The sequence below is a fragment of the Coregonus lavaretus genome, assembly GCF_964263955.1.
Source record: "Coregonus lavaretus genome assembly, contig: HAP1_SCAFFOLD_2521, whole genome shotgun sequence".
Taxonomy (NCBI): Eukaryota; Metazoa; Chordata; class Actinopteri; order Salmoniformes; family Salmonidae; genus Coregonus; species Coregonus lavaretus.
Genome location: NW_028164155.1, coordinates 25620 through 42894, shown reverse-complemented (window position 1 = coordinate 42894; position 17275 = coordinate 25620). Strand labels below are relative to the sequence as shown.

General features: G+C 42.3%; 1 protein-coding gene across 1 annotated transcript in view; it reads left to right on the top strand.

Annotated features, from left to right (window-relative positions):
- The window catches only part of LOC311117393 (syntaxin-1A-like), a gene marked incomplete at its 3' end in the record, with an annotated part of 69029 nt that overhangs the window by 32121 nt on the left and 19633 nt on the right, over nt 1–17275 (top strand). Inside the window, exon 2 of the mRNA XM_084192339.1 lies at nt 6459–6533. Within this exon, the coding sequence (XP_084048465.1) occupies nt 6459–6533 (75 nt within the window). The remainder of the gene's footprint in view (nt 1–6458; nt 6534–17275) is intronic.

The following is a 17275-nucleotide window of genomic DNA, read 5'->3' as shown; positions in this document are numbered from 1 at the left end:
ATTGATATGTAATATGAATATGTGTACAGTGTGGTATTTAGCTCATTAATGAGTGATGATAATAATTACCCTACTTTACTGTATAGCACTATATAAGTAGAGAGGATACACTGCTCTGAGACCTGCTACAGTATAACACTATATAAGTAGAGAGGATACACTGCTCTGAGACCTGCTACAGTATAGCACTATATAAGTAGAGAGGATACACTGCTCTGAGACCTGCTACAGTATAGCACTATATAAGTAGAGAGGATACACTGCTCTGAGACCTGCTACAGTATAACACTATATAAGTAGAGAGGATACACTGCTCTGAGACCTGCTACAGTATAGCACTATATAAGTAGAGAGGATACACTGCTCTGAGACCTGCTACAGTATAGCACTATATAAGTAGAGAGGATACACTGCTCTGAGACCTGCTACAGTACAACACTATATAAGTAGAGAGGATACACTGCTCTGAGACCTGCTACAGTATAGCACTATATAAGTAGAGAGGATACACTGCTCTGAGACCTGCTACAGTATAACACGATATAAGTAGAGAGGATACACTGCTCTGAGACCTGCTACAGTATAACACTATATAAGTAGAGAGGATACACTGCTCTGAGACCTGCTACAGTATAACACTATATAAGTAGAGAGGATACACTGCTCTGAGACCTGCTACAGTATAGCACTATATAAGTAGAGAGGATACACTGCTCTGAGACCTGCTACAGTATAGCACTATATAAGTAGAGGACACACTATACTGGTGAACACTGCAGTCTTGTTGAAGACCACCCTGCCAATCCAACCCCTGATTTATGGAAGGTTTCGAGACTGGTTGTCGGTGTGGGAGGCTGATGATAAAGTCTGGGGTTGCTGGGAGACGGGCTAGCTCAGGGGAGGAAAGAACACGTCTCCGGTTGCCAGGTCTTCCTGATACGTCTGGTAGATCAGAGAGAGGGCCTGAGGCCAGCTACATTTTATACCTGAGGATTTCCAGACCTCTTTAAGGGCCGACTGGCTGGTGTCGGTCACTGTGGCTGCTTCTACTGGGGGGAAAAACTGCACTGAGCCTCTCCTCATGAACCCCATAGGCTGCCAGTCTGTTTCTAGTCTCTTTAATATAGCCTGGGTGCCAGCACTAAGCCTCTCCTCATAAACCCCATAGGCTGCCAGTCTGTTTCTAGTCTCTTTAATATAGCCTGGGTGCCAGCACTAAGCCTCTCCTCATGAACCCCATAGGCTGCCAGTCTGTTTCTAGTCTCTTTAATATAGCCTGGGTGCCAGCACTAAGCCTCTCCTCATGAACCCCATAGGCTGCCAGTCTGTTTCTAGTCTCTTTAACATAGCCTGGGTACCAGTCTGTTTCTGCTCTCTTGCCAATTCTTTATGGAATTGTCATGCGAAACATTTTATTGGGTTTGACAATGACAATGGAGTAGGCAAAAGCACAAACAGATCTGGGAACAGGCCTGGCTTCCCCACAGCCCATAGGCCAACAGGCCTGGCTTCCCCACAGCCCATAGGCCAACAGGCCTGGCTTCCCCACAGCCCATAGCCCAGAGTTCGTCAATTAGGTTTGGCCTCGGGACAATTTTTTTCCTGGCTAATATAAGGCGGGCCAGAACAATATTAGCACAATTCATTGGCCTACACCACAAATTGAACAACATTTTTAGCACATCCGGTTACATTTAGTGACAAAAAACATAATAATTTCGATCTGGTTCAATTATTATTTTTTTGTCTATTTCTCTGTCCGTTGATTGGTGGGGGAAAAGAGGTCTACGTAGCCTACTGTAGACTAAACTACTTTTCATTACGTCAACATTCGTTCAGAACAATTAGCTTGATAGCGAGAGAAAATGTCGCTCTCAAAAAGTATCAAAAGAAAGGTGCATAATGAAAATCGAAGTTTCAGGGAAGAATAGACAGAGAGATATGCGTTCATCTTACCATCTTTTCCCAATGCCAAGCCAGTTTGTCTTATTTGCAGTGAATGTCGCTGTTTGCAAATCATTCAGTCTCAGACGTCATTATGAATCTAAGCATGGAACTTTCAAAGTGGCATTCCCGGACGGACGCAGAAACATTGAAGAGTTAACTGCAAGCTACACACATTGGCTGACATTCTGTCACTTAAACGGGTTAAATCTGCAGTTACAAGGAAGAGGGAAAACAGTCGAGGACATGGTGGAAAAACTTGAGGACTTTACAAGGAAGCTTGAGTTGTTCGATTTGGACTTGTCATCTGGAAGGCTATTGCACTTCAGCACACTGAAGAAACGACAGGCAGAGGGACCAGGCCGCAGCATTGTCACAGAGGTGATGGAAGATTTCATCAAGCAGCTGAGGGACAACTTCTCCACCAGATTTGAAGACTACAGCATGTCCAAGGATATCATTGCGTTTGTACGTGATCCTCTCACAGTCCGCCCAGGTGGAAAATTATCCTCCCTTGCTAAGAAAACGATGCCGTCGCTGGATGAGGCCGCAATTCAAATGGAGCGGATTTAATTCCAGACATCGAGCCAAATCAGAGATGCGCTCAGAGGAGTGCCGAGTCCTTGTGTGCGTTTTGGGTGGCACAATAAAGAAACTTGCATTTTGTTTTGATCGACTTACACCTGCGAGTCCTCATTTTCCTCTATGAACGCAATATAGACTCACGACAGGAACCGGCTTTCACATAAGTCAATCGAGGACTGCCTGCATATTAAAATCACATTCATCTCACCCGACATCCACAAGATCGCGACTTTTCCCATTGAGTAAGTAAATTAGTGGCCTATATGACTGTATTTAAGGTAATGCTAACATTATTGTTAGTGCTTATCCAGGGATATTTAGGTCTCAAGCTGACAGTATTTTCTGTTTGTTCTGTCGTTACAAGAGCAGGCTATCCCGAGACTCCCAATACAGACATTCAGATATCGCCTTTTTTTCTTTTCTTTAAATGATTGTTTTATGTAGGATGCTACAATTCTGACCAGTTGCAATTGTAAGTAGGCCTAATAAATAAAAAAATCCATCTTCTTTTTTTCTTGTGAAAGATACCTCAGCCAGTGAAGTTATTTTATATAGGCCTAGGCTCGGAGGAAATAGACTCCAATTAAGCCCTCTTGTTGTTTGTGAAGTTAAATTAAAGTGAAGATTATTGTTGAGCTAAATTACTCGACTGGTGTAGGTTTTCTCCATCTGTTGCTGGGTGCCACTTGCATAACAAGTTAGCTATATTTTCAGCACCACGAAGCTGCCTGTTTATTAGTTGACTGTCTCCTGCGTTCTCTCTCCTCATTAATACAATTAAAATGTAATTTTTGCATTATTTAGGTGGGGTAACTTCCTTCTTGGGACATTGCATTTGGGACTTTTTGCATCTTGGGTCCGAGATTTGTATTATTTAAAAAAATATTCATAATTCATTTGGGGGGCTTTGGGGGGCCAAATAATATTGCTGGCGGGCCAGATTTGGCCGCCATTTGGGGAACCCCTCCATAGTCTCTTGTCAGCCTCTTGCAGTCTCTATTGCACCCATAGCCTCTTGCAGCTTATGATGTCACTCACCCTCACACTCTATGAGACACAAATCAGTTTGATGTGACTTTGTCTCATTAGTTGGTGTCAGTCAAAACTATCTTCATAAATAATCTGTTTGTATATTTTTGTGTTATAGTTTTGTATAGTTATTGGTGTAAAACAGGAGGGTGATATACAAGTGTGTTGGTGTGTGATTGGAATGGGACCCGTTATGTGTGTGTTGGTGTAACAAGAAGATAAAGTGTGTGTGTGTGTGTGATGGTGTGCCAAGAAGATAAGTATGGTGTGTGTGAGAGCCAGGAGTTGAGTCAAACATAATTAGGACTGGGCTGTGATGACAGAGACAGTCTAACCAGCTGAGCTCTGAGCTACCTGCTGTTGGCGTTGAGAGGACGGTGATTCTCAGGCAGAAACATGTCATCACATATTGTAGGACTCTGAACTACAACCATCTGTTATAGAGACTACTTTAGGCTGTCGTAAGCCTGACTTAACAGAACACTCTTGTCATAGAGCTGTCGTAAGCCTGACTTAACAGAACACTCTGTTATAGAGACTACTTTAGGCTGTCGTAAGCCTGACTTAACAGAACACTCTGTTATAGAGACTACTTTAGGCTGTCGTAAGCCTGACTTAACAGAACGCTCTGTTATAGAGACTACTTTAGGCTGTCGTAAGCCTGACTTAACAGAACGCTCTGTCATAGAGCTGTTGTAAGCCTGACTTAACATAACGCTCTTGTCATAGAGCTGTCGTAAGCCTGACTTAACAGAACACTCTGTTATAGAGACTACTTTAGGCTGTCGTAAGCCTGACTTAACAGAACGCTCTGTCATAGATCTGTCGTAAGCCTGACTTAACAGAACGCTCTTGTCATAGAGCTGTCGTAAGCCTGACTTAACAGAACACTCTGTTATAGAGACTACTTTAGGCTGTCGTAAGCCTGACTTAACAGAACACTCTGTTATAGAGACTACTTTAGGCTGTCGTAAGCCTGACTTAACAGAACGCTCTGTCATAGAGCTGTCGTAAGCCTGACTTAACATAACTTTCTGTTATAGAGACTACTTTAGGCTGTCATAAGCCTCTCTGTCATGAAGCCTACTTTATCCGGTAATAAGCGTTTTACATAAACAAAACATCAAGGTATGCGTTGCTGTAACATGTATTATTGAACAGAACTTAGGAAATGCAACAACAAATATCAGTATATCACAAAATGATGATAAACTGTAGTAAGACGCTGTTAGGGGAGTGAGACTCACAGTCGACAAGCTAGCATGTTGAGGCACAGTGTTGCTGTCACCAATACTCCCCCTCATCTCGTCACACCTCGGCTGCGTCCCAAATGGAACCCTATTCCCTGTATAGTGAAGTGATTTTGTAGTGTACTACATAGGGAATAGGGTTCCATTTGGGATGCTGCCCCTCTCCTCTGCCTTGTCATTCCATCTCTCATCTCTTTCCCTCTCTGTCTGGTCTTGTGTCTTTCTAACAGTGCTTTCCCTAGGTGAGGCTGATGAATAAGGAGTAGTGCTGGTTAGAGCCAGAGCCATGTACAGTAAATATGGCTGATGAATAAGGAGTAGTGCTGGTTAGATCTGCTCCTTGTCTGTCTGGATTGATTGTGGAAGTGTAACAGGGTGACTGGGACGACCTGCCTTACTGACAAACGTTTTTACATGTTTTATATGAAGCCTAGGCCTGCTGGTTCTATCAGTCTGAGATCTATCGTCCGAGAGTCTGTTTTGGACTATTTCTTTCTGGACAAGCTGACCAATAGAATAGATCATCTTTACTACTATCGGGGATAGTAGATTGACATAGGCTCATAGGCGGTGTAGCCATAAGGCTAGGGGAAGCTATTCAATTGCCAAAATGATATAGCCTAATTAGCCTACTCCTGTCTATGCAGAAATAAATACGATCATTCAAAATAGGCCACTGAAGCCTATGTTCTGTATGTTCACTGACACACTCTCAGAGTTAAATGTACACCATGGATTTTGCTTTGTGTGTGTTTGTGTGCGTGCGTACGTGTGTGCGTGTGTCACTGTGAATGTCATGCATGCGTCTGTGTCCAGCATCTCTCCAGTGTGAATGTCTGTCTAGTCCTGTCTGTCCCCCTACAGTTGACTGTGTGTTGATTCCTGTTTCCTGACTCCTGTTTACCAACAGGGTGTGATGGAGCAGCATTCCTGACTCCTGTTTACCAACAGGGTGTGATGGAGAAGCATTCCTGACTCCTGTTTACCAACATGGTGTGATGGAGCAGCATTCCTGACTCCTGTTTACCAACAGGGTGTGATGGAGCAGCATTCCTGATTCCTGTTTACCAACATGGTGTGATGGAGCAGCATTCCTGACTCCTGTTTACCAACATGGTGTGATGGAGCAGCATTCCTGACTCCTGTTTACCAACAGGGTGTGATGGAGAAGCATTCCTGACTCCTGTTTACCAACAGGGTGTGATGGAGCAGCATTCCTGACTCCTGTTTACCAACAGGGTGTGATGGAGCAGCATTCCTGACTCCTGTTTACCAACAGGGTGTGATGGAGCAACATTCCTGACTCCTGTTTACCAACAGGGTGTGATGGAGCAGCATTCCTGACTCCTGTTTACCAACATGGTGTGATGGAGCAGCATTCCTGACTCCTGTTTACCAACAGGGTGTGATGGAGCAGCATTCCTGACTCCTCCCCCTTCCTCTCCTCTCCTCTCCTCTCCTCCACTTACCTCCATTATTACCCTTCTTTTCCTCTCCTTTCCTCATTTAGAATATGTTGTTTCTCTCATTCATTTATAATATGTTGTTTCTCTCATTCATTTAGAATATGTCAATCGATCTCTTCTCTCTCTCTCTCTCCTCTCCTCTCTTCTCTTCTCATGTCCTCTCCTCTCTTCTCTCTCTCCTCAGAGACGAAGGGGGACCTGGAAGATCTGATGACGGACATTAAGAAGTTGGCCAATAAAGTTCGCTCCAAACTAAAGAGTGAGTACACCAATATACTGCAGATTCTACCTGGCCCTAACCAATATACTACAGATTCTACCTGGCCCTAACCAATATACTACAGATTCTACCTGGCCCCACCCCAATATACTGCAGATTCTACCTGGCCCCACCCCAATATACTGCAGATTCTACCTGGCCCTATCCAATATACTACAGATTCTACCTGGCCCCACCCCAATATACTACAGATTCTACCTGGCCCTAACCAATATACTACAGATTCTACCTGGCCCCACACCAATATACTACAGATTCTACCTGGCCCTAACCAATATACTACAGATTCTACCTGGCCCCACCCCAATATACTACAGATTCTACCTGGCCCCACCCCAATATACTACAGATTCTACCTGGCACCACCCCAATATACTACAGATTCTACCTGGCCCCACCCCAATATACTACAGATTCTACCTGGCCCCACCCCAATATACTACAGATTCTACCTGGCCCTAACCAATATACTACAGATTCTACTTGGCCCTAACCAATATACTACAGATTCTACCTGGCACCACCCCAATATACTACAGATTCTACCTGGCCCCACCCCAATATACTGCAGATTCTACCTGGCCCTAACCAATATACTGCAGATTCTACCTGGCCTTAACCAATATATTGCAGATTCTACTTGGCCCCACCCCAATATACTGCAGAATCTACCTGGCCCCACCCCAATATACTACATATTCTACCTGGCCCTATCCAATATACTACAGATTCTACCTGGCCCCACCCCAATATACTACAGATTCTACCTGGCCCCACCCCAATATACTACAGATTCTACCTGGCCCTAACCAATATACTACAGATTCTACCTGGCCCCACCCCAATATACTACAGATTCTACCTGGCCCTAACCAATATACTGCAGATTCTACCTGGCCCAACCCCAATATACTACAGATTCTACCTGGCCCTAACCAATATAATGCAGATTCTACCTGGCCCTAACCAATATACTGCAGATTCTACCTGGCCCCACCCCAATATACTACAGATTCTACCTGGCCCCACCCCAATATACTACAGATTCTACCTGGCCCTAACCAATATACTGCAGATTCTACCTGGCCCCACCCCAATATACTGCAGATTCTACCTGGCCCTAACCAATATACTGCAGATTCTACCTGGCCCCACCCCAATATACTGCAGATTCTACCTGGCCCTAACCAATATACTGCAGATTCTACCTGGCCCTAACCAATATACTACAGATTCTACCTGGCCCCACCCCAATATACTGCAGATTCTACCTGGCCTTGCGTATGACCCTACTGTCCTTCCCTCACCAGTTGAAGTCTGTACAAGCTCAGACACACAGACATTCAGTTTAGTCTATGGGTATTAGGATTTAGACGGATATTAAATAATGCTATGCTCCACAGGCAATAATATGAGAGAGAGAGAGAGAGAGAGAGAGAGAGAGAGAGAGAGAGAGAGAGAGAGAGAGAGCGAGAGAGCCAGAGAGAATAAACTTGGCAGGTAACAGACAAGCCTATTTACACTGGTGGATTCTTCACTCTGGTGGATGATTACTGTCACTCGCTCCAGAGTTAGCAGCTGTGAGAGACACACACACACACACATTTACATACAGTGTATGAGCAGCCAGGTTGAGTTTGTGTGATGGTTATTGATGTGTGATACGAGTGCAATTAGGCTTCACCGCTCCACTATCATTTAGCTGTGTGTGTGTGTACAGCTGGTCAGCTCCAAACGTCTGACAGTAAACCCTATTATCATGTCACCTTATCATTTCTCAAAATCTCCCTCTCCCTCTTCTCTTCCCCCTGTCTCAGTATCCCTCTCCCCCTCTCTCTGACTCTCTCTCAATCTACGGTCAGACCATGACTTCTGATGGAGGGTGTTAGGGGGTTGTGTATATTAAATATTTTCTGCCTCTCCACAAAGGTGCTATGAGGCTATATAACGTATAACATCTCCCCTGCCTCTTTTATATAATACAGTGAGGGAAAAAAGTATTTGATCCCCTGCTGATTTTGTACGTTTTCCCACTGACAAAGAAATGATCAGTCTATAATTTTAATGGTAGGTTTATTTGAACAGTGAGAGACAGAATAACAACAAAAAAATCTGCGTGTCAAAAATGTTATAAATTGATTTGCATTTTAATTAGGGAAATAAGTATTTGACCCCCTCTCAATCAGAAAGATTTCTGGCTCCCAGGTGGAGAGCTTGGAATCTGATTGATTGATTGCTTCTGTGGACAGGTGTCTTTTATACAGGTAACGAGCTGAGATTAGGAGCACACTCTTAAAGGGAGTGCTCCTAATCTCAGCTTGTTACCTGTATAAAAGACACCTGTCCACAGAAGCAATCAATCAATCAGATTCCAAGCTCTCCACCATGGCCAAGACCAAAGAGCTCTCCAAGGATGTCAGGGACAAGATTGTAGACCTACACAAGGCTGGAATGGGCTACAAGACCATCGTCAAGCAGCTTGGTGAGAAGGTGACAACAGTTGGTGCGATTATTCGCAAATGGAAGAAACACAAAATAACTGTCAATCTCCCTCGGCCTGGGGCTCCATGCAAGATCTCACCTCGTGGAGTTGCAATGATCATGAGAACGGTGAGGAATCAGCCCAGAACTACACGGGAGGATCCTGTCAATGATCTCAAGGCAGCTGGGACCATAGTCACCAAGAAAACAATTGGTAACGCACTACGCCGTGAAGGACTGAAATCCTGCAGCGCCCGCGAGGTCCCCCTGCTCAAGAAAGCACATATACAGGCCCGTCTGAAGTTTGCCAATGAACATCTGAATGATTCAGAGGAGAACTGGGTGAAAGTGTTGTGGTCAGATGAGACCAAAATGGAGCTCTTTGGCATCAACTCAACTCGCCGTGTTTGGAGGAGGAATTTTGCCTATGACCCCAAGAACACCATCCCCACCGTCAAACATGGAGGTGGAATTATTATGCTTTGGGGGTGTTTTTCCGCTAAGGGGACAGGACAACTTCACTACATCAAAGGGACGATGGACGGGGCCATGTACCGTCAAATCCTGGGTGAGAACCTCCTTCCCTCAGCCAGGGCATTGAAAATGGGTCGTGGATGGGTATTCAAGCATGACAATGACCCAAAACACACGGCCAAGGCAACAAAGGAGTGGCTCAAGAAGAAGCACATTAAGGTCCTGGAGTGGCCTAGCCAGTCTCCAGACCTTAATCCCATAGAAAATCTGTGGAGGGAGCTGAAGGTTCGAGTTGCCAAACGTCAGTCTCGAAACCTTAATGACTTGGAAAAGATCAGCAAAGAGGTGTGGGACAAAATCCCTCCTGAGATGTGTGCAAACCTGGTGGCCAACTACAAGAAACGTCTGACATCTGTGATTGCCAACAAGGGTTTTGCCACCAAGTACTAAGTCATGTTTTGCAGAGGGGTCAAATACTTATTTCCCTCATTAAAATGCAAATCAATTGATAATTTATAGCGTTTTTCCGGATTTTTTTGTTGTTATTCTGTCTCTCACTGTTCAAATAAACCTACCATTAAAATTATAGACTGATCATTTCTTTGTCAGTGGGCAAACGTACAAAATCAGCAGGGGATCAAATACTTTTTTTCCTAACTGTACATATAAATACATATACATAAATATATATACAGATCTTTAAAAAATATATATATTTCCCTTTATTACATTCCAACCCCAACACCCCTTCCCTAATTGGAGTAAACTAGTGAACAACAACGCTGAGGCCTCTACTTCCAGCTTATACATACTATATACATTTTATGGACACAGTCAATTTGACAATAATTCTATTTTGTTTGTTTTTACTCCTTAATGTCCATCCGGTTTGCCTCTACCATATCCCCCAAACTGTGCTCTTTCACAAAAGTTCTCAACCTATACACTTATTATGGACACAGTATGTCTTACACTAGTTATCTTGTTGTTATTAGTTGTTGTTATTAGTCCCATCCTTCAGCTCCATTCAACACCTCCCATCTATCTCTTAACACCATCCATATTGGATTTCTATTTGCCATATATTTTTCAACTGTACTGTGATGTTTTACAAAAGTTCTGAACCCTTCTATTCTCATTGTTTCTACAGATTGCAAATTGAAAATAAACATTTATGCTAAAAGTATTTTTATATATTATTGATTGATTGACTGACTTCTCAGATCACCCAGTAATGCTATCTGCAGGGTTAGCTCCAGGTAAATATTACAATCCTTCAGCCATTCCTGGACCTGTGTCCAAAAACAAGCTACAAATAGGCAGTACCAAAACAAATTATCTAATGATTCTGTCTCTTCGCAGCAAAATCTGCAGGGCTGGGAAGATTGTATCCCCCATATAAATAACATTCTATTGGTAGCAAGAATTGTATATCATAATTTAAATAAAAAAATTCTAAGTTTTGAATCCGGCGGCGTTTTGCGCATCAGTTCATTAACACTATGCCATGGAATCGGTACGTCAAAAATCTCTTCCCAACTATTTTGCAATCTATATGGGACGGCTGTCAATCCTTTGATCCTTAAATGAAACTGGTAAACTTTTTGATTTATCACAATTTTCTTTAACCAATTATGTTCTTTAATGCAAGGCCGACAGACAAGTTCCTTACTTTCTCCCCCTTCCACTTTCCTCTTCCATTTTTGTGGTAATGCTGCAATTATTTGGTTGTAATTTTGGGTAGAGCAGACACTTCCATATGTTTTTGTTAGCTGCATGTGTGACATAACTCCAGCAGTCCAACCTATGATATCATTTACAAAGTTTATACATTTTTTAAACATTTTTTCTAAAAATAACGTATTTTTTATCAATTAGTATATTTGAGTTTAACCACAATATTTGTTGCATTATTTGTTCTGTCGTTTCTGGAGGATTAAATTAAAATTGCAACCAACTTTCTATGGCTTGTTTTAGATATAGTGATATTTGGGAGATTATTTCCTTTTCAAATAACTGAAAGTGAGAGGTTGTAATCTGAATAAAGGGAAAAAGGCCATTCTTGAACATTGGGTGTGATGAGTGTGATGGAAGGAGTCAGGCACAGGAGGGTAATCACTGAATACAGAGTTTATTCTGTCTTTACACACAAATGCGCTGGAATAGCGACAAACGAAACAGGTACAGGGGAAACTATCATCCCTGGCAATACACTCTAACGGTAGAATCCAACAATACATAGGCACAGGGGAAATATCTACCCTGGCAACAAAATGGTACGAGTAGCTCCACCGAGCTACACTACTCTCACAATTAAACAATCACCCACAAGGACAAGGGGTCAGAGGAAACACTTATACACGGACTAACGAGAGGATAAGAACCAGGTGTGTGTAATGACAAGACAAGACAAATGTAATGATGAATATAGGAGCAGCAGTGGTTAGTAAGCCGGTGACGACGAGCGCCGAAGCCTGCCGGCGGAAGTCGTGACATTGGGTGAGACAATCTTACTAATTTGCTAGAGAACCAGTTTGGATTTAAGTATAACTTTTGTATGACTGAAGCTTTTAGTGATAGTTCTAATGCTTTAATATTTAATCATTTCTGTCCTCCGAATTCATATTCATTATATAATTTTGTCTGGCTTGCCGTTCCAAATAAAATGGAATATTATTTTCTCATATAATTTTAAAAACTGTTCGCTAGGCGTAGCCAAGACCATAAGCAAATAGGTAAACTGGGATAATACTAAAGAGTTAATCAGGTTGATTTTTCCACAAATTGACAGGTATTTACCTTTCCATGGTAGCAAGATCTTATCTATTTTTGCTAACTTTCTATTATAATTTATTGGAGTGAGATCATTTATTTCATTTGGGATATGTATTCCGAGTATATCCACATCACCATCAGACAATTTTATTGGTAAACTACATGGTAATGTAAAATTGTATTTTTTAGTGATCCAATACGTAATATATTACATTTATCATAATTTGGTTGTAATCAAGAGAAGTTAGAAAATGTATCTAGATCCTCTATGAGGCTGTGGAGGGATTCAAGTTGTGGATTTAAAATAATCATGAATCATCAGAGTACAATGACAACTTTGTTTTTAATAGCTAACATTTCGATGGCCATAATAAATAGATATGCCGATAGTGGACAACCTTGTTTCACTCCTCTTGACAGTTTAAAGCTTTCTGAGAAATAGCCATTATTTACTATTTTACACCTAGGGTTACTATACATGATTTTAACCCATTTTATAAGAGATTCTCCAAAATTGAAACGCTCCAGGCATTTATATACAGTGGAGGGAAAAAGTATTTAGTCAGCCACCAATTGTGCAAGTTCTCCCACTTAAAAAGATGAGAGAGGCCTGTAATTTTCATCATAGGTACATGTCAACTATGACAGACAAAATGAGGAAATCCAGAAAATCACATTGTAGGATTTTTAATGAATTTATTTGCAAATTATGGTGGAAAATAAGTATTAGGTCAATAACAAAAGTTTCTCAATACTTTGTTATATACCCTTTGTTGGCAATTACACAGGTCAAACGTTTTCTGTAAGTCTTCACAAGGTTTTCACACTGTTACTGGTATTTTGGCCCATTCCTCCATGCAGATCTCCTCTAGAGCAGTGATGTTTTGGGGCTGTCGCTGGGCAACACAGACTTTCAACTCCCTCCAAAGATTTTCTATGGGGTTGAGATCTGGAGACTGGCTAGGCCACTCCAGGACCTTGAAATGCTTCTTACGAAGCCACTCCTTTGCTGCCCGGGCGGTGTGTTTGGGATCATTGTCATGCTGAAAGACCCAGCCACGTTTCATCTTCAATGCCCTTGCTGATGGAAGGAGGTTTTCACTCAAAATCTCACGATACATGGCCCCATTCATTCTTTCCTTTACACGGATCAGTCGTCCTGGTCCCTTTGCAGAAAAACAGCCCCAAAGCATGATGTTTCCACCCCCATGCTTCACAGTAGGTATGGTGTTCTTTGGATGCAACTCAGCATTCTTTGTCCTCCAAACACGACGAGTTGAGTTTTTACCAAAAAGTTATATTTTGGTTTCATCTGACCATATGACATTCTCCCAATCCTCTTCTGGATCATCCAAATGCACTCTAGCAAACTTCAGACGGGCCTGAACATGTACTGGCATAAGCAGGGGGACACGTCTGGCACTGCAGGATTTGAGTCCCTGGCGGCGTAGTGTGTTACTGATGGTAGGCTTTGTTACTTTGGTCCCAGCTCTCTGCAGGTCTTCACTAGGTCCCCCCGTGTGGTTCTGGGATTTTTGTGATCATTTTGACCCCACGGGGTGAGATCTTGCGTGGAGCCCCAGATCGAGGGAGATTATCAGTGGTCTTGTATGTCTTCCATTTCCTAATAATTGCTCCCACAGTTGATTTCTTCAAACCAAGCTGCTTACCTATTGCAGATTCAGTCTTCCCAGCCTGGTGCAGGTCTACAATTTTGTTTCTGGTGTCCTTTGACAGCTCTTTGGTCTTGGCCATAGTGGAGTTTGGAGTGTGACTGTTTGAGGTTGTGGACAGGTGTCTTTTATACTGATAACAAGTTCAAACGGGTGCCATTAATACAGGTAACGAGTGGAGGACAGAGGAGCCTCTTAAAGAAGAAGTTACAGGTCTGTGAGAGCCAGAAATCTTGCTTGTTTGTAGGTGACCAAATACTTATTTTCCACCATAATTTGCAAATAAATTCATAAAAAATCCTACAATGTGTTTGAGTCCCTGGCACTGCCAGGGACTCAAATCCTGCAGTGCAAGACGTGTCCCCCTGCTTAAGCCAGTACATGTCCAGGCCCATCTGAAGTTTGCTAGAGTGCATTTGGATGATCCAGAAGAGGATTGGGAGAATGTCATATGGTCAGATGAAACCAAAATATAACTTTTTGGTAAAAACTAAACTCGTCGTGTTTGGAGGACAAAGAATGCTGAGTTGCATCCAAAGAACACCATACCTACTGTGAAGCATGGGGGTGGAAACATCATGCTTTGGGGCTGTTTTTCTGCAAAGGGACCAGGACGACTGATCCGTGTAAAGGAAAGAATGAATGGGGCCATGTATCGTGAGATTTTGAGTGAAAACCTCCTTCCATCAGCAAGGGCATTGAAGATGAAACGTGGCTGGGTCTTTCAGCATGACAATGATCCCAAACACACCGCCCGGGCAACGAAGGAGTGGCTTCGTAAGAAGCATTTCAAGGTCCTGGAGTGGCCTAGCCAGTCTCCAGATCTCAACCCCATAGAAAATCTTTGGAGGGAGTTGAAAGTCCGTGTTGCCCAGCGACAGCCCCAAAACATCACTGCTCTAGAGGAATGGGCCAAAATACCAGCAACAGTGTGTGAAAACCTTGTGAAGACTTACAGAAAACGTTTGACCTGTGTCATTGCCAACAAAGGGTATATAACAAAGTATTGAGAAACTTTTGTTATTGACCAAATACTTATTTTCCACCATAATTTGCAAATAAATTCATTTAAAATCCTACAATGTGATTTTCTGGATTTTTTTTCCTCATTTTGTCTGTCATAGTTGACGTGTACCTATGATGAAAATTACAGGCCTCTCTCATCTTTTTAAGTGGGAGAACTTGCACAATTGGTGGCTGACTAAATACTTTTTTTCCCCATTGTATAAACCCCAGTCGTACTTTATCAAATGCCTTTTCAAAGTCTGCTATGAATAGCAGACCTGGTTTCCCAGATTTTTCATAGTGTTCTATTGTTTCCAGCACTTGCCTTATATTATCTCCAATGTATCGTCCATGTAAAAAACCTGTCTGATTAGAATGAATAATGTCTGACAATACCTTTTTAATTCTATGCGCTATACATTTTGTTAGATTTTTAGCATCACAACACTGAAGATTTTAAATGGACTGGATCTTTATATTTTCCACTTGTATCCTGTTTCAGTAATAATGAAATCAGACCTTCTTCTTGAGTGTCTGATAATCTAACATTTGCATAGGAGTGGTTAAAACATGCTAATAACGGTCCTCTGAGTATATCAAAAAAGGTTTGGTATACCTCGACTGGTATGCCATCCAACCCTGGAGTTTTCCCGGACTTAAAGTCTTTAAATGCATCCAGAAGTTCCTCCTCTGTAATTTCACCTTCACATGAGACTTTCTGTATGGCTGTTAATTTTACATTATCAAAAGAAAAATAAATCTCTACAATTTGCTTCAGTTAGAGGAGATGGAGGCGACTGAAATGTAAACATAAGCTTAAAGTACTTTGTTTCCTTCTTCAAAATATATTTTGGTAAATCATGGGTGACTCCGTCATTTGTAACCAGTTTCAGCAAATTACTTTTGGTAGCATTTCTATGTTGAAGATTAAAAAAGAATGTGGTGCATTTTTCCCCATATTCCATCCAGTTTGCTTTATTTTTATAATATACAGTGGGGAAAAAAAGTATTTAGTCAGCCACCAATTGTGCAAGTTCTCCCACTTAAAAAGATGAGAGAGGCCTGTAATTTTCATCATAGGTACACGTCAACTATGACAGACAAAATGAGAAAAAAAAATCCAGAAAATCACATTGTAGGATTTTTTATGAATTTATTTGCAAATTATGGTGGAAAATAAGTATTTGGTCAATAACAAAATACTTTGTTATATACCGTTTGTTGGCAATGACACAGGTCAAACGTTTTCTGTAAGTCTTCACAAGGTTTTCACACACTGTTGCTGGTATCTTGGCCCATTCCTCTAGAGCAGTGATGTTTTGGGGCTGTCGCTGGGCAACACGGACTTTCAACTCCCTCCAAAGATTTTCTATGGGGTTGAGATCTGGAGACTGGCTAGGCCACTCCAGGACCTTGAAATGCTTCTTATGAAGCCACTCCTTCGTTGCCCGGGCGGTGTGTTTGGGATCATTGTCATGCTGAAAGACCCAGCCACGTTTCATCTTCAATGCCCTTGCTGATGGAAGGAGGTTTTCACTCAAAATCTCACGATACATGGCCCCATTCATTCTTTCCTTTACACGGATCAGTCGTCCTGGTCCCTTTGCAGAAAAACAGCCCCAAAGCATGATGTTTCCACCCCCATGCTTCACAGTAGGTATGGTGTTCTTTGGATGCAACTCAGCATTCTTTGTCCTCCAAACACGACGAGTTGAGTTTTTACCAAAAAGTTCTATTTTGGTTTCATCTGACCATATGACATTCTCCCAATCCTCTTCTGGATCATCGAAATGCACTTCAGACGAGCCTGGACATGTACTGGCTTAAGCAGGGGGACACATCTGGCACTGCAGGATTTGAGTCCCTGGCGGCGTAGTGTGTTACTGATGGTAGGCTTTGTTACTTTGGTCCCTGCTCTCTGCAGGTCATTCACTAGGTCCCCCCGTGTGGTTCTGGGATTTTTGCTCACCGTTCTTCTGATCATTTTGACTCCACGGGCTGAGATCTTGCGTGGAGCCCCAGATCGAGGAAGATTATCAGTGGTCTTGTATGTCTTCCATTTCCTAATAATTGCTCCCACAGTTGATTTCTTCAAACCAAGCTGCTTACCTATTGCAGATTCAGTCTTCCCAGCCTGGTGCAGGTCTACAATTGTGTTTCTGGTGTCCTTTGACAGCTCTTTGGTCTTGGCCATAGTGGAGTTTGGAGTGTGACTGTTTGAGGTTGTGGACAGGTGTCTTTTATACTGATAACAAGTTCAAACAGGTGCCATTAATACAGGTAATGAGTGGAGGACAGAGGAGCCTCTTAAAG